Raw genomic sequence first — 13,528 nt, forward strand, 5'->3', positions numbered from 1 at the left:
CAAGCCCTGACGCACAACCTTCAATGAAGGTATGCCCATTCACACGTCTGCACACAGAAGATGCTCTGAGAATCGAATGGCACAACATCTTGCTGTTGTGAGACAACGCTACCGCAGCACACCACCGCAAGATTTTACTGTATGTAGATTAAAACCTCCATTCTGTGTACTTATAAAAAGGTAGTCTAACATGTAAACTGAAAGGGAAATAATGAATTTGAGTGCATTCTGTAACCAAGTAACTTATTAGATGTCCTTTCATTTGTTACTGTGAACTGCCTTTGGGAACAGACACAAGGTTTCCTGTACACGGCTAGTAAATCTAACTGTTCAGTGGCCTTTTTGCCACGACACTATACTTGCTTTCCTTGGTGGGATACCAGTCTAAAATATGGGTGAACCTAGTTCATTATAATCATAAGAATACAATACACATTTCACAAGAATATTTTTTTCCTCCACGTGAGGGGGAAATAAAAGCCAGGACAATGTCATGATTTCATCCAGTTAAGGAAGTGGTCTCAAATTCAACACAAAGCTGTACTGAAATTCCCAAAAGTAGGAGTCTTGTATGCATTTTGTAGCTGATCACCCAGTCATTACTACTTTAGAATTTTTGTAATGAAAGTTGAAAGAATTGGACAAAGCACTTCATAGGTAGATTTAAAAGAGCTTTGGTATGCATTCTTTTACTGCAACAGGCTATACACCGTTTTCATTGGAGGAGTGGCAGCGAACTTCTGCTCATTATGCAAAGTACAACAGCCTAGCATACTTCCTTTTTTGTATCACCATTATATCTGAAATAAAAACCATGTACATTAACATGCAACATTCCATAGTTAACATGTTAAAGTTAATATTGTGGGCGGAATTTCAGTGTAGGGTTGTACTAAACTCCACCCCTGTCAAGGACAGAATACAAACCTTTTGTTTTTTTTTTTTTAATCTATATCTATATCTAGTGACCAGCACATTGCTCCTCCTGAAAGGTTTCATAGTGAAATTTCAATAGAAAAGTTGTGGTATTTTACATAGTTACATCAGTAGGTTTAGCGGCTTCATTGCCATGGGATTATGTTTTGAAGTTCTGTTCTGTAAGTAGAACACAACCTTATTTAGGGGGTTACTGCTTGATAGATCAAAAGGTCCTGTTTATATTTCACTGGGGGGGGGGGGGTTCTTCTAACATACCATGCCTGTCATGCTTTTCAAGAGGATAAAGCCAAGTGTGTCAAATTCTGGTGTGCGCTGCACTGAAATCTCTTATAAATTACAATCTTGGGTGCATTTTGTAGCTTAAAAGCACTTAAAGTTTCATGATTCGAACATTATTCATGAAACTGAGAGGGGGTCAGGAACCTAGCCTTTTAGAGATCCAGGCCCTGGTGGCTTTCATTCATATGCCTTTGACACCAGACTGACTTTGTATTATGCCAATTTTTCATTGTGGGTCTGTACAGAACTTCTGCTCAGTTTCAAAAAAGTGAGTTAGAATGCTTGACCAAGCTGTCACTGCATCAGAAGTCATTTTCACTTATGACCCACCCTTCCTCAGTTTTGCCTCACATGCAGTAAATAGACATTAGAAGACAAGGTTTGGTATCTTCATCTGAAACCTTCAACCAACTGCATTTTGTAGCGGAGGACCCATTACACAACATTGAGAAGGTAGCTGTAATCAATTATTCTTCACGGTCCAGTTTCATCAGTAGTCTTACATAGCTATTTGGGGTCTCAGTTTTTGCCATTCGTTTACAAAATGTATAGTAGCACTTTCAGCATGTTCTTATGAGAATGGTAAAAACTTTAAGGAAAGTCATAATCTCATCCGAGCTTCTGCTATCTTCTCCAAAGGTTAGATAATACTCATGCTTGCTCCACAGAAGGACTGTCCCAGAGAAATGTAAACCCTCTGTCCAGCAAGTCCTATTTATACTGCAGGCAAGGTTTAGGTCACTAGATCAGATAATACTCATGCCATTTGCACAAAACCAAAATGGATTATCAAGGGATCTTGTCCAAAAGTTTCATAAGACCTTTGAAAATAAGTATAACTTCAAGAAGCTGAAAATGAATTTGTTCTCTTTACAGTAAAGCAACCAAATAGATTTTAAGCCTAAACCGTTTTTTTTTTGATAGGTTGTTCACAAGTGATCAATAGACAAGTGATCAATAGACAAGTGATCAATAGACAAGTGATCAATAGACAAGTGATCAATAGACAAGACCCCTAAGGGGCTTTAAGCCTAGCCTTCCTTCTCAAAAGGATCTGTCAGGTTGATACTCCAGAGCTGTTTTATGGGGTATATGCAGACTTGGCCTTGGGTAGTCGGGCATTTACAGTGTGCCTCTATTAGAGGCATAGACAACAGACCAGAGGTATATTTTTAACTCCCCCATCCACTGCTCTACAAGTTATGCTTTAATTGGGTTAGGGAACAGCTCAGCTTGACATAATTAGGAAAGCTTGCTCCACAGAAGGACTGTCCCAGAGAAATGTAAACCCTCTGTCCAGCAAGTCCTATTTATACTGCAGGCAAGGTTTAGGTCACTAGATCAGATAATACTCATGCCATTTGTTTTGTACATGCACACCAGGTCCATCAGAGGAGGATTTGTAGGCAAGGGATAGATCCCCTCTCAAAAGACTGTAGGATACAGAGTACAGGGGACAAGGCTTTGTGCTAGTCCATGTAGGACATGTTGCTTATTCCCTGTATTCTTTTTTTGTGAGGAACCTGTGAAGTACCAGTTGTTGCATTGGTCTGATCAGGTACATAAAAACTAAACAAGTAAAAATCCCAATAAAAGAACAGTAATCCAAGGAAGAAGAACGAATAACACCAAACAAATAGCGTAAACACAATTTAATCACCGCTTTCGTCAAGAGACTTCTTCAGAATACATTTAAAATTCAACTCAACTCATCACTTAAATAGTTCAAAAAAACACCAATTAATTACTAACAATGATCCAATAATCTAATAAAAACAATCAGTGCTGTTAATTAAATTCTTTTAAAACAGTCTTATCTATACTTAATTTAGCATCCTTTAAACATTTTATATTTATAGTGTCATTTAGCCCTGGATGTTTGTCAGACTTCAGTCTAATCTGCCATAAAGTTTCCCTTTGTTCAACAAAATTCTTGAAGTCACCACCCCTTAAATCAGTATTACACACTTCTATAACTGAAAACAAATTTCTTGAAATTATGACAGACCAGTGAATGTTTAAATAAAGCATTCTTCTCATCATGAACTTTGATACTATAGACATGTTCACGAATTCGTGTTTTTAAACTTCTGGTCGTCATACCAACATAAAAGGCAGGACATGTACTACAGGAACTGATGTAAATGACTCCTGTAGTATTACAATTCACATATTCTGGAACTTCAAAGGTTCGATCAAAAGTTTCTATTGTTATAAAGGGCCCTGTTGAAATATACCTACACATGTTACATTGAAAACATGGAAACATACCTTTTTTGTTACTATCAAATTTTCTAGTAACTAACATTACTATGTTTATACTCTAAAGATTTTTTAATATTAAAACTATTTCTAAAGGTAAAGAAAGGTTTTTCTCTTATGACATTGCTAACGTCAAAATTCCCCTGAATAATTCTCCAATTCTTTTCAAGTACATGCCTTATTTTTAAACTATCACAAGTCATGTCTAAAGAACAAACTGGTGTACTACCCATTTTTGCTTTATTTGAAATAACATTTGTGGAAACATTATCATGAAAATTGTTGATATTTAATAATGCCGGATACAAAGTTTGTCTCTTGTCTAAAACTTCACTAATGATGTCTTCTAAAAGAAGTTTATCATATCCCCTATCGACAAACATATTATAAATAAAAGTTCTCATCATATAAATCTGTATCATTTGATGTCATCCGACAGGCTCTAATGAACTGACCCTTGGGTATGTTTCTAATAATATGGGTAGGATGCCCACTTCGAAAATGTAAATAGCTGTTAGTAAATGTACTTTTCCTAAAAATCTTACTGTGGAATCTTAATTCAATATTGTCCCACCAAAAAAGTACGCCCAAAAAATTAGTAACTGACCCTATAGTACCCAAAGTAAATTTCAAGAAATTCCAGGTGTGATTTACATCAAATAAAAAATGTTCAACAGTATTTCTGTCCCCTCTTATGATAAAAATCAAATCATCGACAAATCGATGATAGAATAAAATTTGATATTTGTTTTTCAATAAACTAAGACAGTCAAGTTCCCACCATGACATCACTAAATTGGCATAGGAGGGTGCAGCTGGAGAACCCATAGCTACCCCCCTAATCTGTCGATAGTAAGTACCATCAAATAAAAAATTATTATGTAATAGAATCTCCAGGAATCTACATATAGTGGAGACCTGACCTGTATTGTAATCAGTTTTGTGAGTTAATAAATTCCGTATAGCATCAACTCCCTCCTCATGAGGTATAGATGTATATAGGGAGGTGACAAGTAAAAATAACATCCTTACTAGCGTCAAAAACTTTTTTATCTGTAAAATCTTTTAACTTGGTTAAAAAATGCCAGGAATCTTTGATAAAGGATTCCTGCTGGGAAACTATTGGCCCCAAAGTGGCATCTAACACTAATGATATGCCTTCTGTAACAGAGTGTGGGGAAGACACTATTGGTCTGAAAGGAGGATCCATTGCACATTTGTGGACTTTAGGTATTCCAAAAAGAATACCTATTCTAGGTTTGGTCAACCACACAAAAATCATATACTTCTAAATCAATCTCCCCAGACATCAGGGCATCATATAAAAAAGAATGAATTAATCTAAACTTGTTATTAATGTCAAATAAGGAAATAACTTCGTATTCTTGTTCATTATTTAATAAATCTAATATTTTGCCTTTATAAGCATCTTGTGTCATTATAACTATATTCCCTCCTTTATCACTTCTCATGAATCTTAATAACTGATTTTTCTTACGTAATTGATGAAAGGCTTTCCTTTCATCAGATGTTAAATTATTAACATTGTTGGTACTTTTAGTAATCTTCTCTAATTCTTTAATACAAACTTGTTCAAAAATTCCAAGAGTGTGATTCAACTGGGGATTATAGGTTGAAGGTTTTATTAATGCTTTGTTTGTTATAGAAATATCATGCAATAAATATTGTAGATTTAATCTCCTAACATATTTTTTTATATCAACTACTGTTTTACCATAGTCTGCCCTAGTAGTGGGAATAAAGTTAAACCCAAATTTCAAAACTTTTAATTCATTGGAATCAAATTCAACATCAGTTAAAATTAATAATATCAAAACTGTTATTATGTACATTTAAGTCTCCTCTCCTGAGGAGCTTGACCCCAAAAAGGTTCGGCTTCTCTTTAATATGGTCTTTTTTTGAAAAGGAGTCTTCTTCGCAAAAAAAATAGTGGAAGATGATGTCGAATTAGAAACAGAAAGATTATTAACCGCTTTGCTTTTAGCACCAGCATCTTTCAAAGCGGAATTATCATTGTCTGAATCCGTATTAACTGATTCTGCAATGATTTTGTCATCACCATCAACCATTTCTAGATTTATTATGTTACTTTTGGTCTTGTTGTCCTTAGATGGTTCCTTGAACCATTCACGTATGTCTCCATTATCGTTAGAGGCTGCTGAAGCGGTGCCCGTAACAGAACTGTAAATACGTCTGTTGGTATTGGGACCCACTGTGGTTTTAAAATTACTGTCTTTACCACGCTGCACAAAATGATTATATGCCGTTTGAGTCTCATAAGACCCAATATCGCGTAACAATTTTGAATGTTTCCTGTTGGTAACTTCGATGGAATGTCTTTCAACGTCTTCAGCGATCTTATTAAAAAGATCCGCTTGTTTATTACTGTCAACCAACATGTTTTTAAGTTGTAGTTCAATGCTTGACCAAGCTGTCACTGCATCAGAAGTCATTTTCAGTTATGACCCACCCTTCCTCAGTTTTGCCTCACATGCAGTAAATAGATATTAGAAGACAAGATTTGGTATCTTTTCATCTGAAACCTTCAACCAACTGCATTTTGTAGCGGAGGACCCATTACACAACATTATGAGAAGGTAGCTAATCAATTATTCTTCACTGTCCAGTTTCATCAGTAGTCTTACATAGCTATTTGGGGTCTCTTTTTGCCATTCGTTTTTACAAAATGTATAGTAGCACTTTCAGCATGTTCTTATGAGAATGGTAAAAACTTTAAGGAAAGTCATAATCTCAATTTGAGCTTCTGCTATCTTCTCCAAAGGTTATTAGGGTACACAAAACCAAAATGGATTATCAAGGGATCTTGTCCAAAAGTTTCATAAGACCTTTGAAAATTGATAGAGTATAACTTCAAGAAGCTGAAAATGAATTTGTTCTTCTTTACAGTAAAGCAACCAAATAGATTTTAAGCCTAAACAGTGTTTTTTTTTTGATAGGTTGTTCACAAGTGATCAATAGACCAGTGATCAATAGACCAGTGATCAATAGACCAATAGATCGGCTTTAAGCCTAGCCTTCCTTCTCAAAAGGATCTGTCAGGTTGATACTCCAGAGCTGTTTTATGGGGTATATGCAGACTTGACCTTGGGTAGTCAGGCATTTACACTGTGCCTCTATTAGAGGCATAGACAACAGACCAGAGGTAGATTTTTTTTAACTCCCCAGCCACTGCTCCAAGTTATGCTTTAATTGGGTTAGGAAAGAGCTCAGCTTGACATAAGTAGGAAAGCTTGCTCCACAGAAGGACTGTCCCAGAGAAATGTAAACCTTCTGTCCAGCAAGTCCTATTTATACTGCAGGTGAGGTTTAGGTCACTAGATCAGATAATACTCATGCCATTTGTTTTGTACATGCACAACAGGTCCATCAGAGGAGGATTTGTAGGCAAGGGATAGATCCCCTCTCAAGAGACTGTAGGATACAGAGTACAGGGGACAAGGCTTTGTGCTAGTCCATGTAGGACATGTTGCTTATTCCCTGTATTCTTTTTGTGAGGAACCTGTGAAGTACCAGTTGTTGCATTGGTCTGATCAGGTACATACTGAAAGGAGATTGGTCTGATGAGGACCAAATACATTGGAATAATGAATGATATACCTTGCGTATAGGGTTTTGCAATACAGAAGGTCTTCCTTACCACTGTAGACACATTGTCAAAGATAAAGTTGCATTTACATGAGCTCTCATATCCCTGACCACCAGCCAACTGTTACAGGTATACTGTCAATGTGGTAGTTTCCAGAGGTAGCAAGTCTTCAAAACAGAATCTATTTTGGAGTTCTTGGCATGGAGTTTTAGATGATGGCTCTGGTACCAGTTATTTGTGTCAGGCCTTCTTGAAGTGTATGCATGTCAGTCACTAGAGGATTCTACAACTGCACCCACTGCAAGTCTGCAAACTTGGTCAGCCAGAGGCTCTTGATGTTGGTCTTAACTCAGAGGAATAGATGCAAAGAAAGAGTGGCCTCAGCAAAAAGCTGTGAGGTACCTTGTTAGTGATTGGCCTCATTGTGGAGGTAGACCCTCCTATCCTAACTTCTTAGGAAGATGGCTACCTATCCAGTGGAAGAGACTCAAAACTAGGCACAAATGCCCATCAACAATGCTTAACTGGGGTATGGTGTCAAAAGCTTTGTCCACGTAGCCAGTATGTTCCACCCCCCCCCCATTGCTTTGGTGACCTTCTCATAGTTGTCCACCAGATTGAGTATGCATAACCTACCCTTGATGAAAACAAGGTGCGTTGGATCCAGTGACTAAAGATTGCATTATTTCCATGGCCTTGCACAAGAGACTAATCAAACTTCTGGTTCTGTAGATGGCTTTCCCTTACTCTGATAGAAGACACTTGCAGTCCTCCATTTACTTGGCACAAAGCCTGTATCGGAACCCACTGAGCATCCTGGGATATTACTGGAACCCACTGATGCACTGTTCTTGGCCTTGGAGAGTACATTCGGAATACAGGGCAGGATAAAACTCGAACAAAGCTTAACATTTTCCAGCTCAGTATGGGCACTGGGTGGCTCCATTTACAAAATTAGTTCTGCACATTGCTGTGCATTGCCTTTGAAGTTGCAGACATAACTGACAAAAGCCTTGTGATTTTCCTTGGCTTTGTCAGAGGATTAGCTGTCCCTCCACTAGTTTGTTTAGATTGATGAGAGGGTTTTTACCTTGCTAGGCATTGGATTTTCCTTTTGTTTTACAGACCATTGATTCTGGGAGTCTACCAGAGTGGATTTAAAAATAAAAACACTTTTTTCTGGGTAGGTGCAGCTGCTTCAATGCAGCTATTAACATGATTGTATGGAGTGTCCCCTGAATAATCCCAGATAGGCTGTAGTACTCCGGGATTGGGCAGTCTTGGAATTTTGCAATGGTGCCATTTAAACAGAACTTTGCCTTATAATGATTCCTACAAGAATTAGGATTTGCTGAAGTCATGGAATTTATTTTTATTTCAAAAGGAGAAACCTTCATGATCTGATTTGACCAAAGGGGACACTAAACTGGGGAGCATGCAGCATTTCCCATGTTTACGAGGACCAGGAGCATGCAGCATTTCCCATGTTTAGAGGGCCAGGTCAAGGATGTTTGTGCTCCTAGTGGGCAAACAGACAGTCTTGTCCAGGGTGCTTGATTTAAATACAGGAATCTCTGGACCTGCATGTTTGTCATGTAGTATTGCCAATTTATGGTGGGATAGTTAGTCATCATGAATATGGCATTGGGTTGAATGGAGTGACTCGCATACATTTAGTACAAGCTATGGGTTTCCAGACCTATAGCTTGGAAAGATATAGTATGGGACTTCACTTATGGCAGTTTGGACATGGAGGTCAAGCATGTCATACTGTTTGAGGAGACTTTAGGAGTTTGTTTTCAATGAAACTAGACACACCTCAACCTTCTGTTCCTTTTTGTGAAGTAACTGGTCAAGATGTGCGGAAGACAGTAGAGCCCTTCACTGCTGGGGTGCTTTCTATAGCTGTAAGCTACTCCAGTAGCTGGATGGATGTCTATGTTCTCCAGGGTGAGGAGATTTTTTTGGGTTTGTTTTGGACTCCTTGAACAGAGCAGCAACTCCTTCAGATTTTATTTGGTTGGTTTTGCTATGCAGAAGTTTTAAAAGGCAGGCAATGCTTAGAAAAAAAGGCACCTTTGGGGTGGGCAAGATTTTAGGAATATTCAGAAGTCCAGAGGGACTAAGTGCAGGCTATTCCTGGCAAAGCAGCATTGTTTACCAACCATATCCTCCCAGGCTGACAAACTATACCCCCTTCAAAAGACACAAAAACAATCAAGGCACATTATTAAAATCAATTTTCTGTTTGCATCACCAGCTTTAGAGAAAGTTGAATTTTGCTCAGTACTAGGCTTATACCAGCCTGGGACACAGGAGTGCATAGTTTTGGGATAGGGAAAACAACTCTTGTTCCTTGCCACTTGGTTTTGATAAAATTGGTCACAAGCAGTGCATTACAGGATGGCAGTGTAGAAGAGAATACAAAAAAACAACTAATCCTAACAGTCATGGTAAATACTCCAAGCATAACTAATGAAATGGCATTATACTAGAAACATTCCTCCCTTATGACAGCTGATTTGTATTTTGCAGTAGTAGTGCACATATATGGACTCTCCACTTCCCTTGGTTTAAGTACATTTTAACAAACATTTGAAAATCTTCCAAAACAGACTGTGGTCCATAGACTGTTTCAGCTTCCTATACCCATTAGATAGTCGAGGTTCTCCCTGGACCATTTAGATTTTCAGCCAAGGAGCTTAAAATAAAAGATATAAAATGCAAAATTGATATACTAGCATACAGTGCAACAAGAAACAGCTCATCAGTAGAAATGAAATACAAATTCAGTCTAACAATATACAAGAGTAAAAAAAAAATGAGAAAAAGTACAAAGGCTAAAGAAAACCCATCACCAATAGTGTGACTAAGGAGTGGTCATGTAAACTGTAACCTAGCCATTGCTCTTCAGATACCGGTTAGTGCCACAAGTGGTCAATGTGGAGAACTGACAGAGTGAAAGGACAGGAGTATGGTAGGGCCACATTTGACCTTGAGCTAGCTCTCACTGGAAGTTATCCAAGAATGATCCAAGAATGATTACGGTAAGCTAGCAGTACACGAATTTAGTTGTCCAAGAATGATTACGGTAAGCTAGCAGTACACAAATTTATTTGTCCAAGAATGATTACGGTAAGCTAGCAGTACACGAATTTAGTTGTCCAAGAATGATTACGGTAAGCTAGCAGTACACAAATTTAGTTGCACAGCTAATATCTCCCTAGAGGAACTGCAAGTCAGTATGGCAGAAATATACTGCAACTGATATCTGAATGTGTTCCCTGTTATCATATCTGTATAATTGCTGGGCACTTCATATTTTTGCACTTTATTGCAAGACACAAGCTCCATAAAACAAATGATCTGGCTAATTGAAAGTTCCAAACCTTTACAAAAATGATCTGGTCTACAAACTGGGCTCCTTTAAAATGACTGCTACCACAGGCAGGATAATATATCCAATATCTTTTTGGAGATACTCCAAGGTATGCCTTGCTGTCAGAAGTTTTTTTTAGTTGTCCAGTATCCCTTGAATCACTTCAAAAAGTCCTATATTCATTTCTAGGAAGGAACTTTTAACCCTTCTGGGTCTCCTCTGAAAAACAGGTCTTGTGCTCAGTGAACAACCTTAGGTTAAAGTTCAAATAAGCAGAGTGAGCAGACGCACGCAGTCTCTAGATAGCACAGCACACAAAGCAAAGTTGCTTGCCAAGATTTTCTCAATTTTCTATTAAGGCTTTCCGTTCAACAGAAACATGGCAAAACACACAACTACAAAGATATCTCCTGAATCACTGTTATATGCCCAAACCCACCCACCCAGAGTCCTTAGTTTTGCAACCCAACTGTATTACAAATTATCTTGTCACGGTTTTTAAACCTTAAGTTGTTTGATACCATCCATCTCCATGCCCTGGAAGATCTAGCCTAGGTACCATGAATGTAGGTCATGCCAGAGCTATGATGTGCACTGAAGAACTCACTAGTAAAAGAAAGGGCAACTGCCTTAACAAATGGCAAGTCTGCAGGTTATGGTCACCATATGCCAGAACCAAATAAACCTTACAGTGGGCATTTGCAGAGCAATCATAATCTTTAGGTTTGTAGGATATGAACTATCTTGTTCTCAGTCCAGTGCCTTCCAGTGATTTAACATAACTGAAAAAGAGGGATATGCAAAATAGTCTTCTCCACTTCCAAAGTAGCTAAGGCTATCTTCATGGTGACAATATCCATTTTCTTATCCTTCTGGCAACACCCTTCCAGCAGCTAGACAAATCTAACATACAAAACACAATAAGCCAACCATAACAATCATTTGATAATCTGGCTAAAATGGTCACTTCTGAAAGGCAGATGCTAACAGTTAAATTTGCACTCAGGTGTAAGTTGTTTTAGCAGTCACACGGTCAAAGGCTGTTGCCATAAATGGAATGCAAAATGGTAGACATTGTGAGGGAAATTACAAAGTCTCTACAGAATTTTACATACCAGATTTACTGGAAACCAGTTATATACTTACACAAAACATTTTACTCTCTCAGAAATTACAGCTACCCTTAGCTTAGTATAGCTCTTCTATAAAAAGGGTACAGAATCTGTCAGATGGGACAATACAGTTCCGCTTCCCAGCCCCAGGTATTCCACAGGATTTAGCATGGTCTTTAGGCCTTCATGGTATTCATTAAAGGGGATTATAGAGCACTGTGATATAGCACCATTCATTACAAAGCAATTAACTCTTGAAAGCCATATACCTGCAAGGAGCCAAAGAATGGGTATGATGATTCATCAGGGGGAAAAAAAGTTTCAAAGTAGTTGGAAATCATCACATAAAAACCAGCCAACTTTGTTGCAAATTAGTGTACGTGTCAATCAGAAAATACCCTGCCCCAGGACCTGCTTAATGGCTCTTATACCTGCAACCAAATATTTCATTCATTCAGTCAGGAGCAAGAGCCAAGCCTCCTTGGACTTGGCAACAGCTCTAGGACCCATTCATTCCTGCTTGAGAAGGAAATCTGACCATTCATCCTACGTAAAAAGAGTAAGCTTTGGGAGACTGAAGCTGGCCTTGTCCCTCACTGTGCCCTTCTTATCCTTCCCACAGGTAACTGGCCGATGCCCGACTAGAAGGAATATGAATGCATGCGCCAACACACAACTCCACTTTCCCCAGCTCTACAAGGACAGTGACACCAAACCCAACAATTACAAGCAGGCTGTACATCCAGCACCATAAGGGTCACCCATTCTACAGTCCCAGCAGCCTCCCAGATATACAAAATTCTGTTGGTGGGTCATTCTCACCCATGCAGCTCCTTGGTTTTCCAGGAGGCTACTAAGCAATGGGTCATCTGGGCTACAGTCAGGGTTTCACTCCTGCATTCTAAAAGGCTGCTCCATATCTACAGCACCAGGGCTTTTGTTACTCCACATTCTTGACTCTGTCAAGACACAGTCCAGCCTGTCTGCATTATTCGGATATAGTTACTTTCATTTTCTACTAGTCTTCAGCCTATTACTCTTCACAAAAAAACAATTAGAGAAAGGTTATTAAAAGTCAGAGATTTGTAGGTCATATTGCAGACGCACCACAGTTTACTTCAGTTAAATTGCTTGGATTCAACCAGAATCGCTCCCTAATGCAACTCTACCACTAAAACTGTCAGAATTTTGCAAAATGGTCAGATTATTGCCTCATAATTTTGGTTTCCTCTTAAAATTTGAGATTTTTCTCATGAATGACAGAATGAGTTTCAGAACAGAACCTTCAGTTTCAGTCGTAAGGATTCTTTCTTACAGCAAAACAGTCTTGGCAGGAATTTAGTAGAGAATTTTTTTTCAGGTTCTACTACAGCCCAAGAAGCAATTTCGTACATGGTCACTGAACTTTTCAGGTTTGACTTAAACAGTAGATGGTTAAGCAGTCTTTGAAGTGAAACACAAATACATGGGGAAAAGGCGATCTTATAACCACTAGCTATAATGCCAAGTAAAGTGTAAAGAAAAGTAAGCCTAGAGGTGGTTTCCATTCACATTTGTAAAACATGCAGCCTTATTCATATTTATACTTATTGACAATATCTAAACAAAAACTATAAAACTGTGGTGGAAAACAAGCAGTAACAGTTCTTAACCTGGCAAATGAGAGAGTATAATAAAGTTAAACCAACTAAACAGTTTAGTACAAGAAGAGGTCATTGTACAGTTAAAACAAGTAAAAGGCATTCATGGGTTACAAGCAATCTCCCCCTACTAAACATTTATTGTGGTACACTTTGCAGTCAAGCTCAAAGTATGCATGCTTAATATGAGAACAATTCAGGAGCACTTACATAGTCCCTGTGTGTGAAAGAGGTTATACAGGACGCACACTCGAAGATGTACACAATCAGCATCAGGATGAGATACTGT

At 38.2% G+C, this 13,528-nt stretch overlaps 1 protein-coding gene across 1 annotated transcript in view; it reads right to left on the reverse strand.

Moving 5' to 3' along the window:
- The window catches only part of UPK1A (uroplakin 1A), a 199,850-nt gene that overhangs the window by 133,516 nt on the left and 52,806 nt on the right, over nucleotides 1-13,528 (reverse strand). Inside the window, exon 4 of the mRNA XM_044080443.1 lies at nucleotides 13,450-13,524. Coding sequence (XP_043936378.1) covers nucleotides 13,450-13,524 — 75 coding nt within the window. The remainder of the gene's footprint in view (nucleotides 1-13,449; nucleotides 13,525-13,528) is intronic.

The sequence above is a fragment of the Protopterus annectens genome, chromosome 8.part0 (assembly GCF_019279795.1).
Source record: "Protopterus annectens isolate FY-2018-M chromosome 8.part0, PAN1.0, whole genome shotgun sequence".
NCBI lineage: Eukaryota > Metazoa > Chordata > Ceratodontiformes > Protopteridae > Protopterus > Protopterus annectens.